Here is a 17499-nt window from a genome sequence, read left to right as displayed (position 1 = left end):
AATAAGAATATGAATATATAAGACATCTAAAGTTGTGCTTTGCCTTCGGCAAGCACATCTAACTACAAATAACATAAGCATTATTTTAGATTTTACTGAACCCTAACCCTTTTCCTAACCTAGTTATCCTAAACTGCTACGCTAATACTCATAACCTGCTGTAAATTATCATAAACCTGCTACGAAAAGTCAATTTGGACAAAAGCTGTATCCCTTCTAGACAAAACCGAGGTCTCCAAATCCCACCGGAAATTGTATATTGTCCCCGGAAGTTATGCTTTCTTTTTGTAGCCGTCTCAAGTGGGGATTCAAGATCATCAATGTTTTTTTTATGCTGTTAATGTTTTGATCTATTCTGTTCGCTCTCTGCGTTGGAAGGAGATGAGAGAAATAGACTGAAACCTTTATTAATACCGTTTGAAACAGATACGGGTCTCAATGAGCCTTGCGCACAGTTTTGAGCGGAATTCTGAAGCCATTGACAAACTTGAATTATTCAATTTCTTGAACGTGCACCATGGTAACGTTTCGCGGAAGTGTAACGCAACAAAAAAGGAAATCCACGGGAATAGTTTTACGATAGCTAACAGAGTTTTGGAAAGTGAAACTATTTTCCAGTAGAAAGTAGTGCCTACCAGTGATGTAATATAAATTATGTGAGTTAGTTGACCAGTTTATTAGACAGTCATACAGGGCCATAGCAACGTAGCTAACGTTACTCTGAACAGCACGATGCCTCTAGGCTAGCTAACTTTCGATGGCGCAGCTGTCATCAAACGACGTTACCACCAGACATTAGCTAGCTAGCCTACGACGTTGCCAGTAATTTCGGTTAGGCATGAATATGCTTTATATAAATTGTTAAGGGGTGCCCGCTGCTTTTCGGCGCTTCAAACTGATAGGCAAGCTAACTCATTGGATAACGATGAGTAACTTGAATATCGTGTCATACAGTACTCAAGGTAAAACAATGGCATCTCAAGGCGCGTGTCTCAGGTAAGATTAAACGAATAAAATCTGATCTCTGTGTATCAAAAAACATGTTAGTTAGAATGAGGGTTGTGGTCTTAAACATTTGGAATATGTGACATCAATTGAATTGATGAAAGGATTAAACTGGAAGGTAAGGAAAAAGCCAAATCTATTCAAATGATCATTGCTATCCGGGATCCTTTGGACGTAGCCACCGGTAGACAGTGTCCTTCGCCCCCGCCTCTCAGGCACGGTTTTCTACGGCACACGGGAGGCGGGTGCGACGCCATGTGCTAGCTAACTGACAAGCATGGTGTCGCCCAAGCCTATGCTGTGCTAGTGGAACGAGGGGGCGGAAAATGGTGGGAAAAAGTACCTAATTTTCATACATGTTAATAGAAAATGATAAAATACTACTTGAGTAAAAGTTTGTTTTTAAATATACTTAATTATCAAAAGTAAATGTAATTGCAAAAATATACAAGTATCAAAATTAAAAGTGTGTGTATATATATCAAACTCCTTATATTAAGCAAACCAGAAGGCACAATTTTATTTAAAAAATATATTTACAGATAGCCAGGGGCACACTACAACACTCAGACATAAATTACAAACAAAGCTTTTGTGTTTAGTGAGTCCGCCAGATCAGATGAAGTAGGGATGACTGCAGTAGAAATGTTCTCTTGATAAGTGCGTGAATTGGACCAGTTCCCTGTCCTGCTAATCATTCAAAATGAAACGAGTACTTTTGGGTGTCGGGGAAAATGTAAAAAGTGCATACTTTTCTTTAGGAATGTACTGGTGTAAGTTGTCCAAAAATATAAATAAGTACAGATACCCCAAAAAATGACTAAAGTAATACTTTCAATAATTTTTGCTTGAGCACTTTACACCACTGGGGACCGGTAGACAGTGTCCTTAGCGAATTTTACATTTACATTTTAGTCATTTAGCAGACGCTCTTATCCAGAGCGACTTACAGTAGTGAATGCATACATTTCATACATTTTTTTTTTCTGTGCTGGCGAACCCACAACCCTGGTGTTGCAAACACCATGCTCTACCAACTGAGCTACAGGGAAGGCTATTACAAACACCATTTTGGCCTGCCAAATGAGTTCTGTTATACTCACAGACACCATTCAAACAGTTTTAGAAACTTTGGAGTGTTTTCTATCCAAAGCTAATAATTATATGCATATTCTAGTTTCTGGGCAGGAGTAATAATCAGATTAAATCGGGTACGTTTTTTTATCCGGCCGTGAAAATACTGCCCCTTATCCTAAACAGGTTAATCAGAATGGCCGATTTAATTAGGGCCGATTTCAAGTTTTCATAACAATCGGTAATCAGCATTTTTGGACACCGATTTATGGCCGATTACATTGCACTCCACGAGGAGACTGCGTGGCAGGCTGACTACCTGTTATGCGAGTGCAGGAAGGAGCCATGGTAAGGTGCTAGTTAGCATTAAATGTATCTCATAAAAAACAATCAATCTTAACATAATCACTAGTTAACTACACATGGTTGATGATATTACTAGTTTATCTAGCTTGTCCTGCGTTGCATATAATCGATGCGGTGCCTGTTAATTTATCATTGAATCACAGCCTACTTCGCCAAACGGGTGATTTAAAATAAATATATGTTAGCGGGCAATATTAACTAAATATGCAGGTTTAACCTGTTATGGCTAGGGGGCAGTATTTACACAGCCGGATAAAAAACGTACCCGATTTAATCTGATTATTACTCCTGCCCAGAAACTAGAATATGCATATAATTATTAGCTTTGGATAGAAAACACTCCAAAGTTTCTAAAACTGTTTGAATGGTGTCTGTGAGTATAACAGAACTCATTTGGCAGGCCAAAACCTGAGAATATTCCAAGCAGGAAGTGCCCTGTCTGACAATTTCTTGCCCTTCTTGATTATCTCTATCCATTACAGAGGATCTCTGCTGTTACGTGACACTTCCTACAGCTCCCATGGGCTCTCAGAAGGCGGCAAAAAGCTGAATCGTGGCTTTGCAGGCTCTGGTTGAAAAAAAAGTAGCGCGTTTGGGTAGTGGCTGGTTACAGTACTGTGAGACTCAGGCTCGTGCCCGCGTCGACAGAATGCTTTGTTTTCTTTCGTCTGTTTACCTAAACGCAGATTCCCGGTCGGAATATTATCGCTTTTTTACGAGAAAAATTGCATAAAAATTGATTTTAAACAGCGGTTGACATGCTTCGAAGTACGGTAATGGAATATTTAGAAATCTTTTGTCACGAATTGCGCCATGCTCGTGACCCTTATTTAGACTTCGGATAGTGTCTTGAACGCACGAACAAAACGCCGCTGTTTGGATATAACTATGGATTATTTTGGACCAAACCAACATTTGTTATTGAAGTAGCAGTCCTGGGAGTGCATTCTGACGAAGACAACAAAGGTAATCAAACTTTTGTAATAGTAAATCGGAGTTTGGTCAGGGCTAAACTTGGTCGGTGTCTAAATGGCTAGCCGTGATGGCTGGGCTATCTACTGAGAATATTGCAAAATGAGCTTTCACCGAAAAGCTATTTTAAAATCGGACATATCGAGTGCATAGAGGAGTTCTGTATCTATAATTCTTAAAATAATTGTTATGTTTTTTGTGAACGTTTATCGTGAGTAATTTAGTAAATTCACCGGATGTTTGCGGGGGGTATGCTAGTTCTGAACGTCACATGCTAATGTAAAAAAGCTGTTTTTTGATATAAATATGAACTTGATTGAACAAAACATGCATGCATTGTATAACATAATGTCCTAGGGTTGTCATCTGATGAAGATCATCAAAGGTTAGTGCTGCATTTAGCTGTGGTTTTGTTTTTTGTGACATTATATGCTAGCTTGAAAAATGGGTGTCTGATTATTTCTGGCTGGGTACTCTGCTGACATAATCGAATGTTTTGCTTTCGCTGTAAAGCCTTTTTGAAATCGGACAGTGTGGTTAGATTAACGAGAGTCTTGTCTTTAAAATGCTGTAAAATAGTCATATGTTTGAAAAATTGAAGTTTTTGGATTTTAGAGGAGTTTGTATTTCGCGCCACGCCCATCATTGGATATTGGAGCAGGTGTTCCGCTAGCGGAACGTCTAGATGTAAGAGGTTAAGAATATATACTTGTGTATTGATTTTAAGAAAGGCGTTGATGTTTATGGTTAGGTACACATTGGTGCATAGACAGTGCTTTTTTCACGAATGCGCTTGTTAACTAGGGAAATTGTGGCACTTCTCTTGCGTTCTGTGCAACAAAGTCAGAGTATATGCAGCAGTTTGGGCCGCCTGGCTCGTTGCGAACTGTGTGAAGACCATTTCTTCCTAACAAAGACAGCCAACTTCGCCAAACGGGGGATGATTTAACAAAAGCGCATTTGCGAAAAAAGCACTATCGTTGCACGAATGTACCTAACCATAAACATCAATGCCTTTCTTAAAATCAATACACAGAAGTATATTTTTTTTAAACCTGCATTATTTAGTTAAAATAAATTCATGTTAGCAGGCAATATTAAACTAAGGAAATTGTGTCACTTCTCTTGCGTTCATTGCACGCAGAGTCAGGGTATATGCAACAGTTTGGGCCGCCTGGCTCGTTGCGAACTAATTTGCCAGAATTTTACATAATTATGACATAACATTGAAGGTTGTGCAGTGTAACAGAAATATTTAGACTTATGGATGCCACCCGTTAGATAAAATACGGAACGGTTCCGTATTTCACTGAAAGAATAAATGTTTTGTTTTCGAAATTATAGTTTCCGGATTTGACCATATTAATGACCTAAGGCTCGTAATTTCTGTGTGTTTTATAATTAAGTCTATGATTTGATAGAGCAGTCTGACTGAGCGATGGTAGGCAGCAGCAGGCTCGTAAGCATTCATTCAAACAACACTTTCCTGTGTTTGCTAGCAGCTCTTCGCAATGCTTCAAGCATTGCGCTGTTTATGACTTCAAGCCTATCAACTCCCGAGATTAGGCTGGCAATACTAAAGTATCTATTAGCACAAGTTAAACAATTTAAAGGCAATGCTACCAAATACTAATTGAGTGTATGTAAACTTCTGACCCACTGGGAATGTGATGAAGGAAATAAAAGCTGAAATAAATCTTTCTCTCTACTATTATTCTGACATTTCACATTCTTAAAATAAAGTGGTGATCCTAACTGACCTAAGACAGGGAATTTGTACTAGGATTAAATGTCAGGAATTGTGAAAAACTGAGTTTAAATGTATTTGGTGTATGTTCTCTCTGGATTCCATTAGAATGGAATCCAGAGAGAACAAAACCCTGTCCTCAAACATTTACATTGTGTTTAGTCTTCATAATCATCCTTCAATTGTGTATATATTTTTTAATTTATAGCTTTTTTCCTTTTTGTGTGTATTTTGTTCATTTTCATTGTGTTGTGTAAACTGGAATGAAAGCCTGCAGTTGTGGAATTTGAAAACTCTCATATATATAAAACTGTCTCATATATATTTCATATATATATATGAAATGTGAATACAATACAGCTCAGTATTTGTATTTATATTATCAGTCTTTTTTGATCATCTTTATCAAGGGTCCCAATAACATTTCTGTCATTATTGCATATACTACATTTCTTAGCTCTCCATCAAATGACGTGGCGGACTGAGCTTTTGAATTTAAAGGTTATGACGTAGATGCAGACAATAAACATAGTGGGTCAATTTCCGCAACAACTAAGAGTGTTGAAGGGTGAGGCTCATCTTCTCTGCTGTTTTGGTCCTCTTGCGCAGATACTGTGTGTGACTGTGAGAGTGAAGTCTCAATATCTGCGGTGCTGCTCGTGGCGATGTCTTTTCACTGAGTCTACCTGTTAACCTCTATGGGCTAGGTGGGACGCTTGCGTCCCACCTACTCAACAGCCAGTTGAATCCTGTGGCGCGTTATTCAAATCCTTAGATATGCTATTACTTCAATTTTTCAAAAATATGACTATTTTACACCATTTTAAAGATAAGACTCTCGTTAATCTAACCACACTGTCCGATTTCAAAAAGGCTTTACAACGAAAGCAGAACATTAGATTATGTCAGCAGACTACCCAGCCAGAAATAATCAGACACCCATTTTTCAAGCTAGCATATAATGTCACATAAACCCAAACCACAGCTAAATGTAGCACTAACCTTTGATCTTCATCAGATGACAACCCTAGGACATTATGTTATACAATACATGCATGTTTTGTTCAATCAAGTTCATATTTATATCAAAAACCAGCTTTTACATTAGCATGTGACTAGCATGTGACTAGCATTCCCACCGAACACTGCCGGTGAATTTACTAAATTACTCACGATAAACGTTCACAAAAAGCATAACAATTATTTTAAGAATTATAGATACAGAACTCCTCTATGCACTCGATATGTCCGATTTTAAAATAGCTTTTCGGTGAAAGCACATTTTGTAATATTCTCAGTAGATAGCCCGGCATCACAGGGCTAGCTATTTAGACACCCAGCAGGTTTAGCACTCATCAAAGTCAGATTTACTATAAGAAAAATGTTCTTACCTTTGTTGTCTTCGTCATAATGCACTCCCAGGACTTCTACTTCAATAACAAATGTTGGTTTGGTCCAAAATAATCCATCGTTATATCCAAACAGCGGCGTTTTGTTCGTGCGTTCTAGACACTATCCTAAAGACTAAATAAGGGTGACGAGCATGGCGCAATTCGTGACAAAAGAATTCTAAATATTCCATTACCGTACTTCGAAGCATGTCAACCGCTGTTTAAAATCAATTTTTATGCCATTTTTCTCATAAAAAAGCGATAATATTCCGACCGGGAATCTGCGTTTAGATAAACAGACAAAGGAAAAGAAACCATTCGGTCGAAGCGGGCACGCGCCTAAGCCCATAGTACTCTGAGTGGCCACTTGCCAAAAGCGATAAAGTGTTTCAGCCAGAGCCTGCCTCTATCGTTCAACGTTTTCCCGGGCTCTGAGACCCTATGGACGACGTAGGAAGTGTCACGTTATTGCACAGATCCTGAGTCTTCAATAAAAAGAGCCAAGATGAAACACTACTTCTCAGACAGGCCATTTCCTGCTTGAAATCTTCTCAGGTTTTGGCCTGCCATAGGAGTTCTGTTATACTCAGACACCATTCAAACAGTTTTAGAAACTTTAGGGTGTTTTCTATCCAAAGCCAATAATTATATGCATATTCTAGTTACTGGGCAGGTGTAGTAACCAGATTAAATCGGGTACGTTTTTTTATCCAGCCGTGCAAATACTGCCCCCTATCCCCAACAGTTTAGGTGCCTTTTTTATAGTGCCACCTGTGGGCCGTTCAGTTCTGGGATTGGCTGTTTTTACTTGTATGTCCATTTGTCTAACTTTTTGACAATCTGGGCTGTAGATGCAAGGAGAATCACACAAAAACATTAAGGCTTGGAGCTTTAATAATAAGAATACATGGGATTGATATAGTAATTTTCAAGGCCCCTAAGATATTTTAGATAGTATCAAAAAACCACAAGAAACAGAAATCTATACAAAAACAATGCCAGACTAAAGAAAGAGAGAAATATTAAAGAAAAAGTAGGGAGTAGGGCTTTAAAGGAAAGGGTGTGATGTGTCAGTGAGTGACTGTTGTATTGAATACAACCAATTCTAACTGCATTGATTTGTTCTCAATTAAGAGGTGGCCTGTATTGTATTGAACACAGGCCTAACCTTCTTAAGGAAAGATTTACCAGTCTAAAGTTTTGCTGTGAAATGTTTATATATATTTTATTTTTCCTTTTCAGTGGGACAGGTGTCTTTTACCAAGCGATGCCAGCTGTGGGAACCGATGGGAGAAATGTTATGAAACTAATCCCTGTTCAAAAAGTCAACGGACAGTTTGTTCGATCACCAACGGGCACCATAAAGGACATTGCTGAACCTAAACGAGATGATACCTCGAATGTTCCATCAATTTCGAAGAGTAACATATCTATTTCGGGACCCACAGCTAAAGAACACTTTGTGAATAAAAGGCCATTTTACGTGAGTACCTCTCCAAATCCAGCCAATCTGACAGGAATATATCCTTCAGTGCGCATCCAGACTCCCATAGTAACAACAAAAGTTGCCCAAAGTGCAGGATCCTTGACATCACCTGAGTTTACCTGTGGGAACACATTTGGCCTAACACTTATAAATAAGAAAAAGCTGCCAGTCGCTGTGAAATCCCCAGCGCTTCCAAATGGACAATACCTTCAAATTCCCCCTAATGCACAAGTCAAAACCCTCCCAGCATCCGCACTCCCCCCAGGCATAAAGAGACAGATATTTACTTCATCAACGACCTGTACCTCAAATTCGCCAATGGTTCTTTATGTGTCCCCTGTCCAAACCATGAAGCATAGTTATGTACCAACATCTCCGAAGTCAGCCCCCTCACTCAGCCGACTTCCAAGGTCATCTGGCCAAACACTTTCTACATGCTCTTCAACAGACTCAAGACAGTGTTCTACTACTGCCAAGGATGGCAAAAGACTGGTCACTCCGATTAAGTGGGTGATTGAGGAGGCAGATGGCTTACCTGCTCCATGCCTTGTTCCTGTGAATTCATCTTCTATGACCTCAGATATCCTGAAAACTCTGGCAGAGATGGAAACAGCCAGCAAAATGTGTGATCACACAGCAAAAAATTATTCACCTTCCCAAGAGGGTCAGACAAAAATTGGACAAGAGAAGGACAATGCCTTAGTGATGTACAATGGGAAGGTGTATTTTGTGGTCAACAAAACCCCTGAGCTTTGTAACAGACCATCAAAACCCTTGGAGGCCAGTAGGAACATGGGTACCTCCTCCACGCAGGCAAAGGAAAATGTTGGATTCAATCAGGGAATCAGCGTACCGCCCTCCCTACCCCTGTGCTCCTCATCTGGGTCACAATTGTCAAATAAAACCAGACCAGACCCAAAACACATTGTCATACCAGATGAAATCATTGACCTCTGTGACGATGATTCCCAGGATGACCTCACATGCCAGGCAATATCAACAAAGGATGTAACAAGGCAACTTTTCAGACAGTCTGAAGTTGATGAGGACGAAGACTCCAATGTAATATTTGTCTCATACCTTCCACCCAAAGCGGTGCCTAAAGTATGTGAAGGAGAAATGTCTCATATGCTGGATGACTTCGAAGCTGAACAAGAAATGGTACGTAGTCAAAAGAATTTGAATGGCCAGGTAGTGGATAGTCAGAACAATGTATCTGGCCTTTCAATAGAAAGGTGTCAGAATGTTGGTACTGCCCAAGACATGGCAGACTGTCAAGGTATTGCAACAGGCCAAGAGTTGAACTCCCGTCAGCAAAACATCACTGGTCAGGATTGGAAAAGACTGCACATGGAAGGATTTTATGGCAGTGCAACTGGACTCAGAATTGAGAACATTCGTAGTGGTGCCACCACCCAAGAAATGGGGAACATCCAGAATGATGCCACTGACCAAAGCATTGGAAATAGTCAGCACAATGTCTCCATTCAAGAAATGGAGAACATTCCTGGAAGCACCGCTCTCCAAACAGAAATGGAGACACACAAAAAAAAGGTAAGACAACCCACTACTCACATTACTACATGATCAGTAGGATAGCTAATAAGGTAAACTCTCAAGAGCCCAGTTTTTCTAAACTTTTAATCTTGATCGTTCCCAAATTTCAGAGCTCATCAGATCCCATTCCTGAGCAGCAGACTTCCATGTTGGACCAAGAATCCCTGGAAACTTGTGATCGCCTGCTGAAACAGATGTTTGGGATCACATCTGATGTGCAGATATGTTTGAAGAGGATAGATTCTAAGCCCAAGGCTAACCCTAAGGTGTTTCCTCAGATTGGGACCACAAACAAACGTACCATAGAGGCTATTCGCAAATTGTTACAGGGATCAATATTTGTGACAAAAAAGAGGGTACATAATGAAACACAGGTAAATGATCATTTTCAACTTTTCTAAAGCTTTCTAATGGATTTTGTACTGTATATTGATGTTGCCTATTAGATTGTCTCCAAACTCAACTTTGGCAAAGTCCACATTGTTTTACCATTCATTAGAACAGTATTTTCCAAGATGCTAAACTCAGCAAAAAAAGAAACTTCCCTTTTTTAGGACCCTGTCTTTCAAAGATAATTTGTAAAAATCCAATTAACTTCACAGATCTTCATTGTAAAGGGTTTAAACACTGTTTCCCATGCTCAGTGAACCATAAACAATTAATGAACATGCACCTGTGGAACGGTCATTAAGACACTAACAGCTTACAGACGGTAGGCAATTAAGGTCACAGTTATGAAAACTTAGGACACTAAAGAGGCCTTCCTACTGACTCTGAAAAACACCAAAAGAAAGATGCCCAGGGTCCCTGCTCATCTGCATGAACGTGCCTTAGGCATGCTGCAAGGAGGCATGAGGACTGCAGATGTGGCCAGGGCAATACATTGAAATGTCTGTACTGTGAGACGCCTAAGACGGCGCTACAGGGAGACAGGACGGACAGCTGATCGTCCTCGCAGTGGCAGACCACGTGTAACAACACCTGCACAGGATCGGTACATCTGAAAATCACACCTGCGGGACAGGTACAGGATGGCAACAACTGCCTGAGTTACACCAGAAATGCACAATCCCTCCATCAGTGCTCAGACTGTCCGCAATTGGCTGAGAGAGACTGGATTGAGGGCTTGTAGGCCTGTTGTAAGGCAGGTCCTCACCAGACATAACCGGCAACAACATTGCCTATGGGCACAAACCCACCATCGCTGGACCAGACAGGACTGGAAAAAATTGTCAAATTCGCGTTTGTTGTCGAAGGAATGAGCGTTACACCGAGGCCTGTACTCGGAGCGGGATCGATTTGGAGGCAATCTCAACGCTGTGCGTTACAGGGAAGACATCCTCCTCCTTCATGTGGTACCCTTCCTGCAGGCTCATCCTGACATGACTCTCCAGCATGACAATGCCACCAGCCATACTGCTTGTTCTGTGCATGATTTCCTGGAAGACAGGAATGTCAGTGTTCTGCCATGGCCAGCGAAGAGCCCAGATCTCAATCCCATTGAGCACGTCTGGGACCTGTTGGATTGGAGGGTGAGGGCTAGGGCCATTCCCCCCAGAAATGTCGGGGAACTTGCAGGTGCCTTGGTGGAAGTGAGGTAACATCTCACAGCAAGAACTGGCAAATCTGGTGCAGTCTATGAGGAGGAGATGCACTGCAGTACTTAACCTCTCTCGGGTATGTGGGACGAAATCGTCCCACCTAGTCAACAGCCAGTGGAATCGAGTGGCGCGAAATTCAAAAACTTTAAATGCTATAACTTCAATTTCTCAAACATATGACTATTTTACACCATTTTAAAGACAAGACTCTCGTTAATGTAACCACATTGTCCGATTTCAAAAAGGCTTTACAACGAAAGCAAAACATTAGATTGTCAGGAGAGTACCCAGCCAGAAATAATCACACACCCATTTTTCAAGCTAGCATATAATGTCACAAAACCAAAACCACAGCTAAATGCAGCACTAACCTTTGATGATCTTCATCAGATGACACTCCTAGGACATTATGTTATACAATACATGCATGTTTTGTTCAATCAAGTTCATATTTATATCAAAAACCAGCTTTTTACATTAGCATGTGACGTTCAGAACTAGCAAACATACCGAAAACTTCCAGTGAATTTACTAAATTACTCACGATAAACGTTCACAAAAAACATAACAATTATTTTAAGAATTATAGATACAGAACTCCTTTATGCAATCGCGGTGTCAGATTTTAAAATAGCTTTTCGGCAAAAGCACATTTTGCAATATTCTGAGTAGATAGCTCGCCATCACGGGCTAGCTAATTTGACACCCACCAAGTTTGGCGTTCACTAAACTCAGAATTACTATAAGAAAAATTGGATTACCTTTGCTGTTCTTCGTCAGAATGCACTCCCAGGACTTCTACTTCAACCACAAATGTTGTTTTGGTTCAAAATAATCCATAGTTATGTTCAAATATCCTCTGTTTTGTCCGTGCGTTCAGGTCCCTATCCGAACGGTGACGTGCAGACGCACGTTTCAAAATATTCCATTACCATACTTCGAAGCATGTCAAACGCTGTTTAAAATCAATTTTTATGCGATTTTTCTCGTAAAATAGCGATAATATTCCGACCGGGAGTCGTTGTTTTCGTTCAAAGACTGAAAGAAGAAAATGGTGTCTTCACGCGCGCACCCGTGTCATTGTTCTCAGATCGACCACTATCCACAACCCCTACTGTTTTTCAGCCAGGGACTGCAGAGTCATCATTCCCCGTTCAGGCGCCTTCTGAGAGCCTATGGGAGCCTTAGAAAATGTCACGTTACAGCAGAGATCCTCTGTTTTCGATAAAGAGGCTATAAAAGGCCAAGAAATGGTCAGAGAGGGCACTTCCTGTATAGAATCTTCTCAGGTTTTGGCCTGCCATATGAGTTCTGTTATACTCACAGACACCATTCAAACAGTTTTAGAAACTTTAGGGTGTTTTCTATCCAAATCAAACAATTATATGCATATTCTAGTTTCTGGGCAGGCGTAATAACCAGATTAAATCGGGTGCGTTTTTTATCCGGACGTGAAAATACTGCCCCCTACCTAAGAGAGGTTAATGCAGCTGGTGGCCACACCAGATACTGACTGTTACTTTTGATTTTGACCCCCCCCCTTTGTTCATGGACACATTATTCCATTTCTGTTAGTCACATGTCTGTGGAACTTGTTCAGTTTGTCTCAGTTGTTGAATCTTGTTATGCTCATACAAATATTTACACATGTTAAGTTTGCTGAAAATAAACGTAGTTGACAGTGAGAGGACGTTTCTTTTTTTGCTGAGTTTATTACTGTATTTCCCACTCTGAAATTAAAACCCTTGTTTTCTCACAGGTCTCTGCCACAAGGAACAGTGATGGTTGTCTAAAAGATGCTAAAAGGCAGAAAATAGAAAAAGTTGAAAATGCATTTAAAAGTTCAGAAAACCCAGAGCCCCTTACCAGTCCAACTCCTCAGCTGGACATGCAGCCCCTTACCAGTCAAACTCCTCAGTTGACATTGCAGCCCCTTACCAGTCAAACTCCTCAGCTGGACATGTTATTTGATGGTGAACAAATATTTGTTCATGAGGAACCGACTGTCAATTATTTTATTTCAACCACAGATGAAACAGTTGTCCCTTCCAAACCTCTGCCAGATCTCGATCTGGTGCATATTTCAAAACGAAGCTCAAACTCACCCGTTTCATCTGTCCACCCACAAATAAACACTGAAGCTATGGATTGCGCTCCTAGGCCCTGCTGTGGCACAGCAAGCAACATAAAGCCAAACTCTAGAAGAAGAAGAAGGGGAAAAGGGAGAAGATGCACTGCATGTCCATGTGAGGTGACTGGAACACAAGTACAAGTCAAAGCAATGAGCACATCATCCACTTCACAAAAGGAGCCTGATTCATCTAAACCACCAAACACCAGGTCCTCAGGGAACCGTACCAGTGCAGTTGCAGAGTCGACTAAACAAAAGGGGAGAAAGTCCACAAAGGCTCAAGCGAAAGATAAAGAGCCAGCATCTATGGAGAGCCAATGTCCTTCAACTATGAGTGAGCAGGGAAGTAGTACAGCTGGAGAGATCCCAACCAGTTATCTCTGCTCTACAGCACCCATGGACCCTGAAGAAATTGAGCGTCATGAGAGAATCAAACGACTGAAAGGACTCTTAAAGGAGAAGGAAGCTGCTCTTGAGATGATTAGAAAGAACATGAGCTGAGTTGGAGAGGGACGGAATCACTTTCCAAATTCCATAATGTATTTCATAACTTTAGCCTTACAGAACTCTCATCCATCATATTTATGTAATTTAAGTTTTATTCCCTGCAGGAAATTAACTTATTTTCAGTATTGAATGTTTAATTCCAAAATACAATAATTCCAGTATTGAAATGTAACTAACTTTGTTTTCCTTGTGGATAAGTGTAGTGAGAGAATATATTGATGCATTGACTAAGCATCTTAAGATGTTTTTGAAAATATTAACATTTTACAGACTAGCATTTTCTGATGTTTGTATTTCTGTTTCATCAAGCTTTTGCTGTTTTCTATATTTGTTCTGCAAAGATGGATCACAATGCCATCTTCAAACTGCATACAGATACTTGTTGGCTTCCTTAAGAGTCATTTATTTTATAATGTAATTGTTACATTTGGTTAGTAGGCATAAGTGTTTTTCTGTCTGTAAATGAAATTACTGTAACTCAAAACATTTAATAAATCATGTGTACTGCTCTTCTCTCCTTGTCTCCTCCAAAATCCATTGGATGAAAAAGGCAGATGTCCCTCCCCTCTGAGCTTCTGCTCCAATGGGTTTTGAGAAGGAGACAGACTTCATCTCCAAGGACATCATCCTGACAATTTACCACACTCCAGGGGTAGACCACAGCAGCAGTCAAAGCCTATGACCAATGGGACTCGCACCCACTGGCACAACCCTTTGCAAAAAACATGGCAGTCTGCAGGTCTTTGGACCATTGTACTGGAACAAGCTGGACTTATCCACACGACAGCTAGCTAGCATGTCCACCTTCAAAAGAGCAGTACATATAGCTGTAATGTGAGCGTGGTTTTGTATGTAGGCTACCGCATATGATGTGTATACGGTGATTTTAGATGTGCTTTTGTATGTATCCCTTTGTATGTATGCCAATGGGTATGCTGTATATGTTTTTATTGATTCTATGGAACCCAGGACTCCCTGGAAAACACTGGCAATTGCTACGGAGTGGCTTTTTGTAACGATATTGCATTTGTAAGCACTATCAAAATAGTGTACAGAGAATGCCCCAAAAAAATCTGAAGCAATGCACACATGTTTAGGGCTAAGCTATACAGTTTCACTGCCTCTCATTTTGAAAACAGCCTTTGTCATGGTCACAGGAAGTTACCACAGCAGTGAATTAGCTGTGTGAAGCCAGCATCAATAAGGAACATTAAGGCTTGGATTAAATTGGTTATAACATGAAAAAAAGCACATACCAAGATGTGTGCAATAATACCATTTGATTAGAATCAGAAGCAACTGTGGAAAATAAGGTGATATCCCATTATGTCTATTTCGCACTATGGCGAAGACCATCTGTATTTTATTTCATAACTGGGTTTATTATACTATACACAAGTAGTATCCAAACCACAGTGCCATTGAGGCAACCTCCATTTTGAAGTACTCCATTTTCTTCTTACTACTTCTATGAGTTGGCAACATGGAGAATGATAGAGGCCTTTAGTGGCCAAAAGGCTGTATTAGCATGGGCAGTGGCATTGAGGGTTTCCACCGTTTTAATGTAGTCAACTGGGTGGGACATCCAATTTCATTGGCTGATCCCTCCTGGTAACCCTGTTGGAGTCATGTTCAACCGGGTCAACCAGAGGGATCAGCCAATCGTGAAGAAAATTGACTACTTAAAAATGGAGATTGCCTCAATGGCACTGCCCATGCTGTCAAAGACACTATAATGTCACAGATACAAAGATGAGTCCTCTATCTGTATGGTTTGCAAACAAACAATGGGTATAATTCATTGGATGATCCCTCTGATGGAATCGTGTGATCCTTCCTTGACCCATAGGAAGTCCCACCCAACTGACTACTTTAAAATGGTGGAAGCCCTCAATGGCGATGTCCATGCCAAAATGGGTTTTAGCCATCTAGAGTCCTTTAACTATGGTGATACCCGAGTTTCCCACTTCGAAAGTATCATAGTCAACCAATGGGAAGCATTTCTGACTTGTAATAAAAGTAGCAAGTGTTGCTGAACAATATGTGAAATTATCACTATGTGTTCACTATATGCACATGAATGTGGTCCCGTGTGACTCAGTTGGTAGAGCATGGCGTTTGCAACGCCAGGTTTGTCGGTTCGAGTCCCATGGGGGTCCAGTACGAAAATGTGTGCACTCACTACTGTAAGACTGTCTGCTAAAAGACTGAAACATGAATGGTTGGAGCATGTTGGGCTATACAAAGTTGCCTGCATAGACACTATATCTATGATTGCATGTACCAGAGATTTTCTGGACATGATGTCTCAATAAAGGGCATTTATTCCATAGAATTAGGAATTTGATTAAATGTAACGGGATCTCTGGTTCATTCATCTCGATGGGTAGGGATATTGAACCTTTTCTTGAACAGTGTAGTTGTGGCCAAAAGTTTTGAGAATGACACAAATATTAATTTTCACAAAGTCTGCTGCCTCAGTTTGTATGATGCCAATTTGCATATACTCCAGAATGTTATGAAGAGTGATCAGATGAATTGCAATTAATTGCAAAGTCCCTCTTTGCCATGCAAATGAACTGAATCCCCCAAAAACATTTCCACTGCATTTCAGCCCTGCCACAAAAGGACCAGCAGACATCATGTCAGAGATTATTTTGTTAACACAGGTGTGAGTGTTGACAAAGACAAGGCTGAAGATCACGCTGTCATGCTGATTGAGTTCGACTAACAGACTGGAAGCTTCAAAAGGAGGGTGGTGTTTGGAATTATTGTTCTTCCTCTGTCAACCATGGTTACCTGCAAGGAAACATGTGCCATCAGCATTGCTTTGCACAAAAAGTGCTTCACAGGTAAGGATATTGCTGCCAGTAAGATTGCACCTAAAATCAACCATTTATCGGATCATCAAGAACTTCAAGGAGAGCGGTTCAAATGTTGTGAAGAAGGCTTCAGGGCACCCAAGAAAGTCCAGCAAGCGCCAGGACCGTCTCCTAAAGTTGATTCAGCTGCGGGATCGTGGCACCACCAGTACAGAGCTTGCTCAGGAATGGCAGCAGGCAGGTGTGAGTGCATCTGCACGCACAGTGAGGCAAAGACTTTTGGAGGATGGCCTGGTGTCAAGAAGGGCAGCAAAGACGCCACTTCTCTCCAGGAAAAACATCAGGGACAGACTGATATTCTGCAACAGGTACAGGGATTGGACTGCTGAGGACTGGGGTAAAGTCATTTTCTCTGATGAATCCCCTTTCCGATTGTTTGGGGCATCCGGAAAAAAGCTTGTCTGGAGAAGACAAGGTGAGCGCTATCATCAGCCCTGTGTCATGCCAACAGTAAAGCATCCTGAGACCATTCGTGTGGGGTTGCTTCTCAGCCAAGGGAGTGGGCCCGCTCACAATTTTGCCTAAGAACACAGCCATGAATAAAGAATGGTACCAACAAAACATCAATATTTTGGGTCCATGGTCAGGAAACTCCCCAGACCTTAATCCCATTGAGAACTTGTGGTCAATCCTCAAGAGGCGGGTGGACAAACAAAAACCCACAAATTCTGACAAACTCCAAGCATTGATTATGCAAGAATGGGCTGCCATCAGTCAGGATGTGGCCCAGAAGTTAATTGACAGCATGCAGGGGCGGATTGTAGAGGTCTTGAAAAAGAA

General features: G+C 40.8%; 1 protein-coding gene across 1 annotated transcript; it reads left to right on the top strand.

Annotated features, from left to right (window-relative positions):
• Positions 1 to 282: 282 nt before the first annotated feature.
• On the top strand, positions 283 to 16194 carry LOC106566968 (uncharacterized). Its single transcript, XM_045693317.1, has 4 exons — positions 283 to 996; positions 7798 to 9595; positions 9709 to 9972; positions 12959 to 16194. The coding sequence occupies exons 1-4, from the start codon at positions 926 to 928 to the stop codon at positions 13829 to 13831; spliced, it is 3006 nt and encodes a 1001-aa protein (XP_045549273.1). The 5' UTR covers positions 283 to 925; the 3' UTR covers positions 13832 to 16194.
• Positions 16195 to 17499: the final 1305 nt, after the last annotated feature.

Source organism: Salmo salar, chromosome ssa13, assembly GCF_905237065.1.
Source record: "Salmo salar chromosome ssa13, Ssal_v3.1, whole genome shotgun sequence".
Taxonomy (NCBI): domain Eukaryota; kingdom Metazoa; phylum Chordata; class Actinopteri; order Salmoniformes; family Salmonidae; genus Salmo; species Salmo salar.
The sequence above is the reverse complement of the archived record's forward strand: the minus strand, read 5'-3'. Positions and strand labels throughout refer to the sequence as shown.

Excerpts from the sequence above, each read along its gene's own strand:
- LOC106566968 (XM_045693317.1), top strand. The coding sequence starts at position 926 with ATGAGTAACTTGAATATCGTGTCATACAGTACTCAAGGTAAAACAATG. Across the intron at positions 9,596-9,708 it reads TGGAGACACACAAAAAAAAG|AGCTCATCAGATCCCATTCC; the intron begins GTAAGACAACCC and ends CCCAAATTTCAG. Across the intron at positions 9,973-12,958 it reads GGGTACATAATGAAACACAG|GTCTCTGCCACAAGGAACAG; the intron begins GTAAATGATCAT and ends GTTTTCTCACAG.